At 38.6% G+C, this 16381-nt stretch overlaps 1 protein-coding gene across 3 annotated transcripts in view; it reads left to right on the top strand.

Moving 5' to 3' along the window:
• The window catches only part of c31h11orf54 (chromosome 31 C11orf54 homolog), a 30590-nt gene extending 14437 nt beyond the window's left edge, over positions 1-16153 (top strand). Inside the window, exons 5-9 of one of the 3 annotated variants that reach the window (XM_060848290.1) lie at positions 1964-2140; positions 4965-5114; positions 6931-7044; positions 9003-9192; positions 15238-16153. In XM_060848290.1, coding sequence (XP_060704273.1) covers positions 1964-2140; positions 4965-5114; positions 6931-7044; positions 9003-9176 — 615 coding nt within the window. In that variant the 3' untranslated portion in view covers positions 9177-9192; positions 15238-16153. Of the gene's footprint in view, positions 1-1963; positions 2141-4964; positions 5115-6930; positions 7045-9002; positions 11441-13765; positions 14103-15237 lie in introns of those variants that run through there. The other 2 variants (XM_060848292.1, XM_060848289.1) reach the window with 2 other exon arrangements.
• The last annotated feature ends 228 nt before the right edge of the window (positions 16154-16381 follow it).

The following is a 16381-nucleotide window of genomic DNA, read 5'->3' on the forward strand; positions in this document are numbered from 1 at the left end:
GTGTAATAATGTGAATTATTTCATATTGGAAGAGTTTAATGAGGGGATGACTTAGATATTGAGGAGCATTAGTTTGCTTTCGGTTTAGAAGGATCAGGACTTTTTCGTTTAGCTCAGGGGAACCAGCTATAACTTTGAAAGCTTTTGCTATTCAGTTAATTGAGATCCTGGTGGAAGTTAGATGCATGAATCAGTTTCTCCTTAAGGAAAGAGATGCTTTAGAACTGTTAGGAAATAGGTTATCTCAGTGGAAAGCGTTTCGTTTAAAAGTTCCAGACCAAAAGTGTTTGGTTAAAATCCATGATCTCCATAAGCTGCTTGACAGTGCAGCACATGCAGAGCAGCACACTAATATTGCTGCACATGGTCCTCAGTGTTCCGTGTAGTGGAAAGAATGGTGGAACATTGGTTTGATGTGTGGAGAGGTTATTCAAAGTTGACAAATTCTAAGCTCATTTACATTACTAATCAAAGAAGAAGCCAGTGAATTGTCAAGACTAGGAAATGAAAGAAACAGTTAACTCAAACATACAGATGTAATAGAAAACCAATTTCTAATGTTTCAGTACTGTAAAGTGATGATGCTGGGATATATGGGATTATATCTTTAGTGTGTGTTTTGAATAGTCATATGTAAATTTTTTTTATTCTACGTTTTCTTTTACATAATAAAGTTCGACCTTATTGTTAAGACCTGATTTGCAGCATTGTGTGCTTGTGTTTCCTTGAACAATCTCCTTGTGAAATAAAATAAAAGATCTGCCAAGGTAGATTTCAGTCTTGGATCTGACTTGCCTGGTAAAAACATCTACTGGGAGCATAACACAAATGTAGAGGACCTTACAGGGACCATATACGTGGTGTTTTGTTTCTGTTTTAAGGAAGAATATCCTTGCTTTGGAGATGGTACAGTCAAGATTTGATAGATTGATGCCTGAGATGAGAGGGTTGTCCTCAGAGGTGGAGTAAATTGGCCTTGTACTCTCTGGGGTTTAGAGAAATGAGACATGATCTCAGTGAGAAATGATTATGAAGGGGCTTCACAGAGTAGAAACTGAGTGGTTAGTTCTTCTGGCTGGGTAACCTAGTATATGGAGGCACAATCTCTGGGCTTGATCATCTCTCACTGAAATGAGGAGTGATTTCTTTACTTACAACGTTGTGAATCTTTAGAATTTGTTATCCCAGAGGAGTTGGATGCACCATCATTGAACATACTCAAGATTGGGATAGATTTTAATCTCTCAAAGAATCAAGCTATGTGGGTAGTGTGCAGGACAGCGGAGTTGAGAAAGATCAGTCATGATCTTATTAAATGGCAGAGCAGACTCAAGGAGCCGTATAATCTACTCCTATTTCTTCTGTTCTTAAAAAGATAAGGCATGACATTACACAATTCAGTTTAGGCTTCAAATTATTTTAGAAATTTAGTTAGGTGTAATGTTGCTGTGATTTGGCAGATAATTTACTCTACCTGGTGTGGTGCTGAACCTTAAATAACAAACAGGTCCCAATTTGTTCCTGCAGTTAGTTATTCTGAGCTGAACAGCGCTCATCTTTTAATGAACGTAGTCTGCTCACGTTTCCAATTTGTGTGACCAACCAAATTTAATTTGAAGTATTGCAAAAAAAAATCCAATTTGGGAATTGTTAAAACTTGTAGATAATTATAATGTAGTCAGTGTCATATAAGAGGAGACTAGTATATTTTGAGCATCAATTGAAGACTCAGAGACAGATTTGAGGACTTGAGACCTATTTGTAATAATGGGGAGGGAAGTGGGTCCGATAAGTGGCTTCTGCTGAATTCAAATGATTTGAAAAAAAACATAATTGCATTGTGGGTTCTTCAATTAATGCAGTTTATTTAAAACTTAATGCATTTGGACTGCCATTTGATAAACCTCCTGATGCGATTCCTAAGATAATCTGCTCACTGATTTTGTGGTTTGTTTTCCTTTAGCTTATGCCTAATGTCTCAACCAAAGGGGATGGTAAACCTGAAGTGAATCACAGTTATAGTGCCAAAATAGACCCTGCTACGGGTGGATGTGTTCTTGAGAAATACGGAGAAACGTACAAGACCTGTGATTGTGCACTGCTAGCAAACTTGTTCATTAGTGAAGGGAAACCAGGAAAGGTGAATAGAATCCACTTATTTTCTGAATAAATGCTGCTAATTGTATTGTAAGCTTTTTACTAGTCTGGTTGTGCCTTTTACGCTGTAAAGATATTTTGTTAAATATTTGTCAAATTTAGATTCAGCACTTCCAAATGGAAGTGATGATCCACAGTGTTACCACTTATTGATCCAGATGATGATTTTGTAGGAAGAGGAATGTGACAATATATTTATACAGTGCCCGTTAATATGAGGAAAAGTCCCAAGGCTCTTCGTAGATTGGTGCTAAGTCAGAACGGTGATTTGGGAAAGGTGAACAAAACATCATTCAAAGAAAAAGGTGTGTAGATGGGGAATCCCAAATATATATAAGCAGCTGAGTACTCTGCCACCAATGGATGGGTAAAGGGATGGGAGATGATATATGGTAGGTAGCTGTCAGTGGAACATTTTAGTTGGAAGGGATGTATGTCCGGCAGAGATTGCAAAAGCAAATTGTCAGGTACAGCCAAATTAGATTCAGACACCAATACTAAGCTTTCAAATGTAACGTATTAGGAGACCAGAATTCAATATAATCCAGTGTCTGATAGGCCAGTGGCCCTAGGTGAGGATCAAATTGTGGAGTGCAGAGATTTTGATAAGTTGGAATTAATCCAAGATAGGAAAGTAGAAAGAGCGTCATCAATAGGAGAGCTGAAAGAACTCTTCAAGTTTGGCATCCCATTACCAGCCACCTTTTATTTACAAATACACAGTCTTTGCACTACCTCTTACTGAGTCAGGTGTTCAGGGGCTTAATATCCCTGATGTTCACCCTTTTCTGTCAGCCAAGGCTCCCTGATCGGACCAGATTAACAGCCCTAATCAGGAAACTCATAATCAATGAATTCTAGCTAGCTGACCTTGTTTCAATCACTAGAGTAGCTCTGGTTTTCTGGTGGAAGTAGAAGTTAGCCTTGATAATGCAGTTAGGATGAGGGATACAAAGTTCAGCTTGGAGTCCAAAACCATGGCCAGATAATACATAGTGCTAATTAATCCAAACAAGTGGCTAAGTAATAGGATGCAGTTAGTGATACAGGTCATTCCGCTATAAAGCGTGTTTGATTAACGTGAATTCATTGACGGATTCGAGATGCTGTTTCTAAATTGCAAACTTTTAAAAACGTGTATTGGCTGTAATGCGATTACATCACCAACTTGTTAAGTGCTGTTTCTGAAGCGTGATTTTTCTGTAATGCGGGGCTGGACAAGAACGCAATCATTACATTATAGAAGAACTGACTGTACAGGAATGCATAAAGTGGCAGAGATTTAAAACAATGCTTTTATTTTTTAGCTGAAGAACATGGTGGTGAAAACAATAACAACTTTCATTGCTACTTAAATATAGCATTTATACAGTGCCTTATCATAAAATTTCTAATGGAATAAGTTAATATTTAGAGTTGTTTTTTGGAAACTTTCCATTTACTAAGAGGGCGCAAAAGTGGTTGCGGTTTATGTAGAAATATAGTATAGATGTGCCCAGTAGAACTAGTACTTCTGGATATGTTAGCAGCTTTTATAGCTTTCCTGTGATCTGATAAATAACCACCATCAAGCTTTATAGGTTCACAATGAAACCTACCAAATTGTGCACACTTTCACTCCTGACATCTGGTCAGTGAAATTGGAGCAATCCGAGTTGTCCTCTGCCGTATCTCCCACCATGTGATCTGTGAAGGTAAATGAGGAATGCGTTCTGAATAAGGGTCATTGGACCCGAAATATTACCTCTGCTTTCTCTTTCTACAGATGCTGCCAGACCTGCTGAGAATGTCCAGCAATTTCTGATCTTGTTTCAGGTTTATAGCATCCGTAGTTCTTTTGTTTTTTTGTTTAGTATAAATGCATTTGATTTGCAGGTTGTCTGGGAGTTAGGACGTAAGGTTGAAGTGATTATTTTGTGGAAGGTCTGAGGATCCAGACAGTTGGTAGGGAATAGCCTGTCTGAAAGAGCATCACTCCACAGGCCACAGGCTTCTTGCTATTGAAATGTTGTGTCTGTGGAAATAAAATGTTACCTCAATGAGATTACTTTTTATCACAAGGATCACTGATTATCTAATTTCTGCCACAGAATTTTCCATTACGTCTCCAGCTTTGTGTATTGTACTGGACAATTAATAGCTAACGCATTGTAATTTCTATATAATAGATAACAGAAAATACTGAAATACTCAGCAGGACTGGAGGCATTCTTGAGAGAACATTAACCTCTCACGTCCAAGAGTTATTGACAAGGATGGAGCTGCTGTTGGTTGGTGTGCTGACCTCTAGTCATCACCAATACTCTGACCATTCCCTCTACCTTTCCAGTCTATGATTCCGCCGCCAAGCATCGGGCAGTTGTTTACGAAGAAGTCACGTGATAAAAGATCAATGATCTCTAATATTAAACAATTTCCACACACGCTGTCATATCCGCTGATGATTGTCATTGTCTGTTTTTGTTTTAGGTTTACGTTTTCCATGGTATTTGAATTTTTGAACAGTATTTTCAAATATATTTCAATTCTGTTACCACATTTTGCATCACATCTATAAGTCTAGTTATTTTTTCCTTGCCTTTATGGTGGTCAATTTGGTATATCAACAAATTCTGACTGTTTTGGATGAAATTATACTATCTGATATGTTAAAAAATAGATTTATGTATTTGAGGCTAATATTGCATGGTGCAATTTCAGTGCTAGTAACTAAAATGTATTCCTGGATTCATCATAAAATGTGTCTACTGATTCTTCTGATGACTTTTGACTTGTGTTGTAAACAAATGAATATTGTCATAAACCAGGTTATTGAAGTAAGAAGCAGCAGAAGAACTGGACAGAGTAACTTTGTGAGCTGTATGAGGGAAACTCTTGAACAGCACTATGGAGATAAGTCTGTAGGAATGGGAGGGACATTCCTCATTCAAACAGGCAAAGCTAAACTTCATGTTATGGTGAGTCCCACATAATTTTTTACATAGCACTGCAAACGCGTGTAAGGTGGAGAAGTGTGTAGTTCGATATGAATATAGCAGTGACATTGAAATTATGGCTTCCTTTTCAAAATGTTAGCTTGGTGTGCGAACTTTTAATGGAAAATTGGGCACAAGCTGCTCGTAGAAGGAACATCTACCCTTGAAAGTATACTGAAAAATATTCGTGAGTTCCTAGATAACCCTAGAGTTCATCATACCTCTTTCATGTTGCTCTGGTTAATTGGAAAATTATACCCTCTAAAAGAAAGGTTAATGTTGAAACTCCTTTATGTTAGAGGTGAGTCTTTCAGCTCTTGCATTTTTGATTAAGTCATGATTCATTTGCATTATTTTTCTTAGCAGAGATTTTTCCCACTCATACACAGCATTAAAGTTTTATTGTTCTAAATGTATTGTTCATATTTATTAGTCAGTTTGACACACAAAACAGGTTTAGCAATTTCTGACTGCATGATAAACAGATATCCACTTTACAGATACCTTGACTGAATAAGGAATACAAATACTTTCTCCTTATGGACACAGCTTTACTCACTGAATTGAGAGAGATTCAGTGCAGGTTGCTAAAGCTGGTGTGCTGGGATACAGCTAGAGTTTGCTGTCTATGTTAATGTAACTTACCGGAGCTGCTTTAGTTTGGCTGTCCAGCTTTGATCACTTCCTGTTGGAGCAGTACTGTACCTGCAGTTGAGTAACTGGGTTACCCCTCCAGTATCCTGGTTCATCACTACCAGTATCTACAGTCACGTGCACTTGACCTGCTCCTGATCTGGAATTACTGCATCAGTTGCAGGAGTTGATATCCATCAGCACGTGTCTCATCTTAGAACCACCTTGGTGCCAAAGATGAGCTGAGGTCTCTCCAGATTCCACTACATATGGGTCTCACTCAGTTATCAGACAGTCAGTGTTTACATCTGGGTCCAAAGGTAGAATGGGTGTCTGATAATAATTTCTTTTCATTTTTGGTTGATCCCCATGTTTCCTATTCCAGAGAAAAGGAAGGTATAATTTCAGCTGCCTTAACATCAGTGAGTTGCTATTTCAAAGAGTAAATGAGAAAGCAAACCTGATGGGACTGCGCATTGTTAATAACTTTGAATGCGTGAAGTATAAATTTCCAGTTTTTTGCCTGCCCATTTCTCAAACCGGGCCTTTTGTGCTCATAGCGTGACATGTATTGGACTCGTGGAGAAGGTACTGAATTCTCATCAGGGTACCTTCAGGATGTATAGAATTATATCTTTTCAGGTGCCCACTCAGGAGATGTCTGGGACCTCTTACAAGAGCTTGCCTTGCCAGTAAGACTGTTTGAAGTGCTACCAAGCTGCTCTGAAGATGCAGGCTACACTTTTCTGAGAAAAACAAAATCTGTCACTTGTGAACTGGTGGCTTCAGTAAAGATTGACCTCTTTCCGGCCAGCAAGCCCTATTCCCCCAGGGTGGGGTGTGTCATATTTAAGAAGGATCACCAATAATCATTGTTCTCAAATCTCAGATTGGAATAATTACCAAGGCCTCAGAGAGACCCCATGGTGTGTCCTGGATTCCCCCTGAACATAGGCTTGCTAAAATTGGGAGATTATGGTGTAGAAGTGCAGTGTCTAAATCTTGAACAAATAGAGAGAGGAGCTTTGAAGGAAAATATTTTGTTTTCTTGATGAGTGGAAATTATTATTAAAGTCAGACACCTTTTTTTCATTTTAGGTGACTTTTGTTGCCATCATTGGTGTTTCTTTGATTATGAAGTTGTTCAGTTTCATTCTTTTTCTAGCCGGAGTTTTCTCCCTGTCCTCTAAACAGCAATGAGGCTGTAAACAATTGGCTGAAGTTCTTTGACATGAGTGCTCCTCTCATCTCCCAGTCAGTGTTTGTATCCCGTGATCTGGTAAGTATTAAAATCTGGGCCAACGTTTTTGGGAGCTTTTTAAGAGTAAAGATTAAATTGGATATTTAACAACAACTTACATTTGTATCGGATGGATATTTTTTGAGGTGATTTTACTTTAAAGGTTTTATTTTGTTTGACTTAATGTGTCCTTCAATGAATGAACAGAGAGCCTTCTACTCTTAGCTATGGGACAGCCCTCTTTGCCAGGATGTGTTGGTGCATGTCTGGAGACGGTGGGCAGTTTGTTAAATTGAATGTTTATTGCAGCCAATCTTCCTTCTGTTGAAAAGAGAATCTTTAACACCCAGTGACACACAGATGGGCCCATTATGCTTCTGTGTTGCTGGTTAAAGCACAGCAGGTTAGGCAGCATCCAAGGAACAGGAAATTCGATGTTTCGGGCCAGAGCCCTTCATCAGGCTCCTGATGAAGGGCTCTGGCTCAAAATGTCGAATTTCCTGTTCCTTGGATGCTGCCTAACCTGCTGTGCTTTAACCAGCAACACAGTTTCAGCTCTGATCTCCAGCATCTGCAGACCTCACTTTTTACCCCATTATGCTTCTCCCAAGGTATTTTTGGAAGTCTGTCAAGGTTGACAATGATTTCAGATGTTTAATGGAGATTGTTCCCTTTTGGAGTTCACGTTGTGTTTGGTCAGGGGGATATTTGACAGAGTATATTTTTATTAAATGTACAGGCACCAGAAAGCCATGAATCTGAGGGGCTCTCACAAGCAGCCTGATCTGAGAAGCTGGTCCCTTTCCAATCAGTATGTACAGCACAGAGGGTATGGCCAACGTTCTCAGTAAAGTCAGGGAGATAGTCCTTCGCAGAAATCAACCTCCCAAGAACTCCTTGCAAAATTTTGAATTTATATTGAACTGTTTTTTGCAGCAGGGGATGTTGATTTCAGTGAGATGATGCTCTGGAGTTTGACACTGCCCTTCATAATAATATGAAGTAATTAGAATAGATGCAAAGTTGGTCTTCAAAATGGCTTGATGACATAATTTACCAGCGACAGATGTCCCTCAGCCAGAACTAATCTGTGCATGTGCAGTTGATGTCATGACACACCCATTTGTAATTTTAAAAAATTCATTGATAAGATGAGCCAATATTTATTGCACATCCTGGTTTACCCTTGAGAGGTGGTGGTGAGCTGCCTTCTTGAACATCTGCTGTGGGTAGACCCACTCGGCTGTCAGGGAGGGAATTCTAGGATGTTGACCCAGCGACAATGAAAGAACACCAACATACTTCCAAGTCTGGATGGTGGTAACGTCACACTAGTCCAGCATGTACAGATGGCCCTGAGGCCAAAGTTCCAGGAGTAGTGGTGCAGGCCAGGGGACGTTTTCCCCTGTTTCACTGAAAACTTCAGGACTATCCTCCTGCAGCTTCATAAATCACTTGGTAGTAGCATAGCACCACCAGGTGAAGTTCCTGAGCTTCTTGCTCCACCTAGAGGTGACACCCCTAACAACACATGGCGTGATAATGTCCTTGTTTTTCGTGAACTGCACTTACACAACCTTAAATGCTTAAATTTGTTTTTACAAACACACGTTTGAATATATTTTGATCTTTCAACTTGCGGTCCATTTAGAGAGTGCATTAATCCATAGGTTTTCTGGCACCCTTCAATTTTTTGAGTGTATATTTTTAGAGATTAAAAGCCTCAACTATCAAATCAGTGTTATATTAATTCATTACTGTTTCAATACAGGTTGCTGTTTTCCTTTTACTTCTTAGGGTTGAAAAAAATGAGAACATGTTACCATTTCTCTCACTGTATTAAACCAAGGTGATTTGCAAAATTGTACTGTTGATTTTTCAGTTTCCTGGAATGACAAGACTGACCTCCCAACATGTTTACTGGAGTTCACTGCGTTCAACTTTTATTGCTGACCTTGTTTTTAAAATGAATTTACTGACCTATTTTCTTTCACAAGGGATTTGACCTTCGATTGGAGCACACCCATTGTTTCAGCCATCATGGAGAAGGTGGACACTATCACTACGATACTACCCCAGACAATGTGGAATACCAGGGCTACTTTGTGCCTGCAGAATACCTTTACCGCATTGACCGTCCTGAGAAGACTCACAAAATAGGACGGGATTAGTTACACATGATTACAGGTATTTGTGAAATTCTTGGATCCTCTTAAGGACTGTTAAAAACAGGACTTCATCATGCACCATAGAGACATCAAAACTCAATGGTTGATAGAAAGCAATGAAATCCATCTCATTGACCTTTGGTTGTATTGTGATGGCTCCTCATCCCAAACATTAAAGATTTTGGATGCCTCAAACTCTTAGGAGGTGAAAACAGAGGACATTTTCTGCACAAAATACCATCTTATTTGAAAAATGATGACTATGATCAATCACATATGTAATGCATCAGTGTTTGTTACCTTGTTCAACAATGACAGCAGATTGCTCTCTGAAGCTGTGAAACTAGCATACATCTACACGGCCAAAGATTGAAACAGTTACATTATGAATTTGAGAGAGGGACTCTCCACCACAGAGAGACAATTCAAATACAAAAGCCTTGTAGTGTACTGGGAACCCTTTCCTTTACAAGATTTCTTGTTTACCTAAATCATCAATTCATCTAAGAGATTGCAGACCTGCTAAGGAAGAGGCAGAAATAATTCCAGTTGAAAGTGTATTTTTGCTTTCTTCTGTATGTAATCTCTGGACATGAGTATGAGCTGGCACATTTTAGACCAATGGGACACATGTGTGATAATAAATCATTTTTATTTTTAAATTCACAAAAGCTTGCTGCTGATGTCATTACACTGGGTCTACTCTCTTTAAAAGTAAGAAGTTACAAATCACACGACACCAGGTTATAGTCCAACAGGTTTATTTGGAAGCACTGGCTTTCGGAGCGACGCTCCTTCATCAGGTGGTTGCCTCAGGGCATCCTTGCTTGCACCGTATGAGATAGACAATGTTGGCTGAGTCACATGAGTACTTGCCATGTACATAGTGGGAGGTGTCCCCACATGTAATGGTGGTAATCCACCGTGACAGGGTTGTATGGTGTTATTCTGAAAGTCGGGCAGTTTGCTACGAACAACGATCTGTTTGTCATTTGGTGGTTGTTTAAAGGCAAGTAGTGGAGGTGTGGGGAAGGTCTTGGCGAAATGCTCATCCTCATTGATAATGTGTTGCAGGCTGTGAAGAACATGGTGTAGTTTTTTGGCTTCTGCAGACCCTCTCTCACACGCTCACACATACACGACTGCACTCACACATGCACCCTCTCACAGACCCTTTATATTCTTATTCACACACATACACACTCTCTCAGAGACACTCATAACCCTCCCCCCCACCAACACACACACACCCACATGCACACATACACATCTAGGTTTGTGGGGTGAATTTGTACTTGCAGAATTGCAGTTTTTGAGCAAAATAAAATGTATGAATCCATGTAAGATTCTGTAAATCCCTTTTTTAGATTAGAATCAGTCTGACCATTGGGGCACAGACAGTCTCACACAGGGCACCTCACCTTCAATGCATTATCTGGACCGACGTGACACCATGTCACTTGAGAATGTTACTTTTAAATGTTCTACGATTTACATATGAAAGAACTGAAACCAACATGGTCATCCTAAAAGATGAGAGACTTAACAAACAATCCAGATCTTTTTCAATATATAATTTAAGTTACATCACTTTGTAAACTTTTACTATAAATTCTGTGTCTTATGATCTTATACTCCACAATCACCTGATGAAGGAGCGACGCTCCGAAAGCTAGTGCTTCCAAATAAACCTGTTGGACTATAACCTGACGTTGTGTGATTTTTAACTTTGTACACCCCAGTCCAACACTGGCATCTCCAAATCATGAAAGTAGGAAGACTGACTTACATCACCTTAAAAATACGTTGATCATGGAGAACAATAGCAAATGTAAATTCCGTCTGTGACAGTAACAGCTTCTAATTCCTTCAGTCATGCAATGAATACTGAAACATGAGTGCTGTCATTAGGATTTCACTAAAGCGTAATGATGAGTGTATTAAATTTCTCTACTATGTCAAATTGAATTGTGAAAATCAGTCAACAGTATAATTGCAGCATTTATCCTCTCTTAACTAGATTGTATTTGGAGAGAATATTTTGAAATGTGTGGAAATTAGGTGAAGTACAAGTAGTTTCAGGTCTATCGTCGATGTTGAAGAACTTGCATGAGTGAAGTATTTTTTTCTTTTAATCGTGTATTTGTGTTAAGCTTGATAATCGTTTTCTAATTTTTATTGTATAGTCTTCAGAATTGTGGACAATTATTTTTGATTGTTTAGAATGAATGTGGGTTATCATTTCAAATGTAAATTTGAGCTCATTTTATATGTACACGTCAACATTAAGATCTAAAATTATTATTCAACTATATAATGCTGCAGAATATCAAATGTTCATTAATGGAAGATTGCAATAATGAAGATCAATGGATTCTTTCAAGCAACTCAGTTTTTAACATGTTACTTCTTCCAGTTAATTTGAAGAAGTGTTGGAAAAAAAGTTTTTTAAAGTCCAAAGATCTTAACTGAAGAAAACATTTATTAATGATTGTGTTAAAAATAGATAATAAAGTATTTTAGCTTCTATTTAACTTTCAAACAATGGTAAATAATTAGTTGACAGTATCAAATTGCAGGGAAGTAGTTATGTGGTGGTAATTGCGTTTGATGACTAATCCAATTAACTGGAGCAATTCTCTGGAGATATAGGCTAGATTTATATCCAGATTTGAATTGTGGTTCACAAAAAACTAATTATGATTGTCACAAAAACCTGATTCACTCACATCCTTTAGGGAAGGAAATCTACTGTCCTTATTTGGTCTGGCCTATAAGTGACTTTAGATATTGTGGTTCACTTTTAACTACCCTCTGAAATAGCCTAGCAAGCCATTCAGTTCCGGGACAGTCAGGGATGGATATTATGTGCTGGCCTTGCCTACACTGCATGAAGCAATTAAATATTTTTTAAAAACATTTAATTTCTTATAATCGTGACCGCAGTTTGGAAACTGGACTATAGTTGATTACATTTTGGTGGGGACTACTGGCACAATTAAGGAATTGACAGTAGACTTTGCAAACTTGAAAGGATGTCTCAGATTTTTGAAATGCTAGGTAATGGATTGCCAGTAAGATGTACTGGAAAATGTATATGAATTGTTTAAAGTAATGCAAAGGTACGATATAAAAGAAATAGAAGAGGAATGACAATAATATCACACCAGAAGATACAAATCTAATAAGTACACAATTTAAATTCCTACTGTGGTTAAAAAAAAATTTGAGCTAAATCATGATTTTAAAAAAGTGTTTTTGGTTTTTCCACGTTCTCAACATGTGTAGTATTCGATGAGGGGCGATCAGTAGATGTAAGCATTCATATAAAAACGATACTGTAGATGCTGGAAATCTGAAATAAAAACAGAAAATGGAGGCGAAACTCAACAGGTCTGACAGCATCTGAGCAGAGAGAAACAGAGTTAATATTTCAAGTCCAACCTTCAACTGTTAATGTTAACCTTTCTCTCTCCACAGACACTGCCAGACCTGCTGAGTTTCTCCAGCATTCTCTGTCTTTGTTAATGTCAGATGTAAACATTTCAATAAACATGAGTTTGCTTTGAATTTGACAGAATTATTTCTGTTGTTGCTGTTTCTTTGTGAGAAAGCTAGGTTTTCTCCATCCAAGGAAAAACATACCCTGAATGAGAAGACCATTTAAGGTTGCACCAACTTTTGTTTTGCTTTTCCATTGATCAGTATACATCACCCTGATTTTTTAAAAACATTCACTCATGGGATGTAGGAATCACTGGCTAGGCCAACATTTATTGTTCTTCCCTCATTATCCAGAGAGCAGTTAATAGGCGAGAACATTGTTGTCGGTCTGGATTCAATACTGGCCAGATGGGGTAAGGATGGCAGACTTCCTTGCCTGAAGAACATGAGTAGCATACCAGTTAGTACGGTTTTTATGACACTTGGCTGTGGTTAGATTAGATTAGATTACTTACAGTGTGGAAACAGGCCGTTCAGCCCAACAAGTCCACACCGACCCGCCGAAGCGCAATCCACCATACCCCTTCACCTAACACTACAGGCAATTTAGCATGGCCAATTCACCTGACCTGCACATCTTTGGACTGTGGGAGGGTTGCATGGTCACAATTGGGCCAGTTTTTAATCCCAGACTTTTATTGAATTTAATTGCAATGGTGGGATTCTAACCCATTTGCCCAGATCATTAACCTGGCTTGGTGGTTCTGATGAAGAGTCACCCAACACAAAACATCAACTCTGCTTTCTGTCCATAGGTGCTGTCAGACCTGGAAAAGCGCAGCATATGCCCGAAACGTTGATTCTCCTGCTCCTTGGATGCTGCCTGACCTGCTGCGCTTTTCCAGTAAAACATTTTTATGCTCTGATCTCCAGCACCTGCAGTCCTCACTTTCTCCTCCGTGCTGCCAGACCTGCTGAGTTTCTCCAGTAATTTCTGCTTTTGTTTCAGATTGCCAGCATCCACAGTTCTTTCTATGATTTCAGTGTTGGATTACCAATCCAGTGACATCACTGCTATGCCTGCATCCCCTTTTGAACTCTCCCTTCACTGCTGTTGTATTAAAATCCTGGATCTCTATTCCTGACAGCACTGTGGATGTACATACATTCCAAGAACTACGGTGGTTCAAGAGGGCAGCTCACCTCCACCTTCTCAAGCCTGGATTAGTACAATTCAAATTTGAATGTATCTTTAGTCCTGGAAAGATTAATTTCAAACTCTTCATAATTTTGGAAGTGAAACTTAATGAATAAAAATTTCTTTTCAAAGTTTATCCATTTACGACTGACTGTGTGGAGTTGGCACATTCTCCCCGTGTCTGCTTGGGTTTCCTCTGGGTGCTCCGGTTTCCTCCCACAATCCAAAAATGTGCAGGTTAGGTGAATTGGCCATGCTAAATTGCCCGTAGTGTTAGGGGTAAATGTAGGGGAATGGGTCTGGGTGGGTTGCGCTTCGGCAGGTCGGTGTGGACTTGTTGGGCTGAGTTTCCACACTGTAAGTAATCTAATCTATAATGGACATTTTAGTTAGGATTGTCAGCCCATTTTAAAAACTACAATCAATTTTTAAAAAATGGTTTGTGCTAGTACTTTGAGCATTTACTAAATCTGTCCTTTCTGCCATAATACTGTGGCTTTAAATGTTATTCAGTATCGAGTGAAAAGGAATAAAGTGTAAAAAAAAAGGCAACTTATTTACTTTTGCCTGTTTGTAAAAATTAAGCCAACCATTCTTATTGGCAAGCATGTTAATAATGGCCTTTCGAGTAAAATAACAAGACACTGATTTAACACAGAATCAATTCCTTAAGGACTGAGGGTGTACAGAGAATGGGAGAAAAAAAAGATCAAAACTAGTTTACTTTTACCAAGCAAAATATTTCCTGTTTTGTATAGCACGCTGAAACTGTCAAATTACTAAGACTCCATGTTATTGAAAACTACACAGAGGCAGACTTGTAATTTATTGTTGTCAACAGTTGCCACTGTTACACTGGTTAACTGTTCCCAATCTCCATTGGGATTCCCTGCTGTGAGGGTGATCCACCTTTACTGAGTATTAGTGCACCACATGTATAAACAGAAAATGCTGACAAGCCAATAAATGCTTTACACAGAATGGGCGAACAGGTCTCTGTGTGAATTAGGAAACAGCAGAGTTCTGGATGAACACGAAACCATTTGACTTGTTAATAGAGCCAACAGAAAGGTGGATGAAGATTTCAGTAGCCAATGAGGTGGGACAGGTAACAGCAGAGGTGCACTGCAACAGTTTCGATGTCAGACTGAATGTGGGATGAGAATTTGATCTCAGGTTTGATGCCAGATGCCAAGGTGATGAGTATCTGATTCAGACTTGGACAAATGCACATGTTTAGGGAATGAAATTGGGAGGTGGTTTAAAGACAATGATTACACCATTTGCAGTATTTAATTAGAGGAAATATCAGCTTATTCCAAGCTCGATATAGAGCATGTAGCTTGATCGATCGGATTCAGTTAAGCTATAGGGCATCAGCTACAGAAGATTTTGAAGTTATCTTTTCTGATGTTGTTGCAGGAGACATATCACAGGTGGTGGAAGAAATGCCCATAGCATTACTTTTCTTCCATCGAAGGACTCTGTCCAAGAGGGGAATGCCTACCATTCATTCAACTTTGCAAGCAAGGGACCTACGCATAAAACTTGAAGTCAAGATGGAATCCTGTGGCATGGCAGGCTTTAGAACTGTAAAGAACTTGAGACCACGAAATACTGGTACAATTGCAGGAAAAATCAGAAGAAATCAGTCTGCAACTAGCCTGAGATATTTGGTCATTCTTGATGCTGAAACAATGTTGATCTGGGTGTGGTTGAGAGATAGGAGCTGGAGTGTCACACTTCAAAGTTGCAGGATTGGCATTAAATCAGAATTGCATGCTGATCGGCATCATGCTGTGCTAACTCTGCATCTGTTAATAATCTCACCAGGATGGCATGACTTAAAGCAGCTGTGCATGCATCATCGAAGACCTCGACATTGCACAGCGTCAAAAGAATGGGCATTAGGCAGGGAATTATGCAACCATGGTGTTCAGAATTGTATAGAGTAATACTGTTTCAGATGACCCTTTATGCTTGAAGGAAGTCTTTGATATTTTACATGCAGAATGTAAATTTGAAAGCAAAAGTTTTGACTTAAATACATGATCCTTTCCATTCAGTATTAATTAACATGGAATAATGCAAGTCAAATTTTATGTGAAATTGTAAATCTGACCGACGGGCTTGTAAAATTGATGTTGCAATAGTCCTGTGATAATTACATTAACATCAAACAAATATCATTTGAAATCCATACATAGCTTATAAAAATGAAAAACATTTAGTTGCATGACAAAATCTGACCTAATGGTAGGTGAGCAGGTGTTTAGAGAATCTGACACTATTGTGACAGTTTTATGAGCTTAAATAGCAACAATGCAGCATTTAAAGGACACCAAATTGGTAGGCTTTTGCCTTAAGAGTTTTTGAAAAATTTAATTACTAACTGCTTCTCAAAACTTGTAAGATGGTCTAAAGTTTAAATTCTAGTCCATGCATTAATCCCTGATGAGGAGTTATCACACGGAATTATTCTCAATATACCGTTGGGTTGCAAATTACGAATAATATATACAAAAGTAAATTGTAATACCAAGAAACTTGTAACATAAGAAAACAT

This window comes from Hemiscyllium ocellatum, chromosome 31 (genome assembly GCF_020745735.1).
Source record: "Hemiscyllium ocellatum isolate sHemOce1 chromosome 31, sHemOce1.pat.X.cur, whole genome shotgun sequence".
Classification (NCBI taxonomy): domain Eukaryota; kingdom Metazoa; phylum Chordata; class Chondrichthyes; order Orectolobiformes; family Hemiscylliidae; genus Hemiscyllium; species Hemiscyllium ocellatum.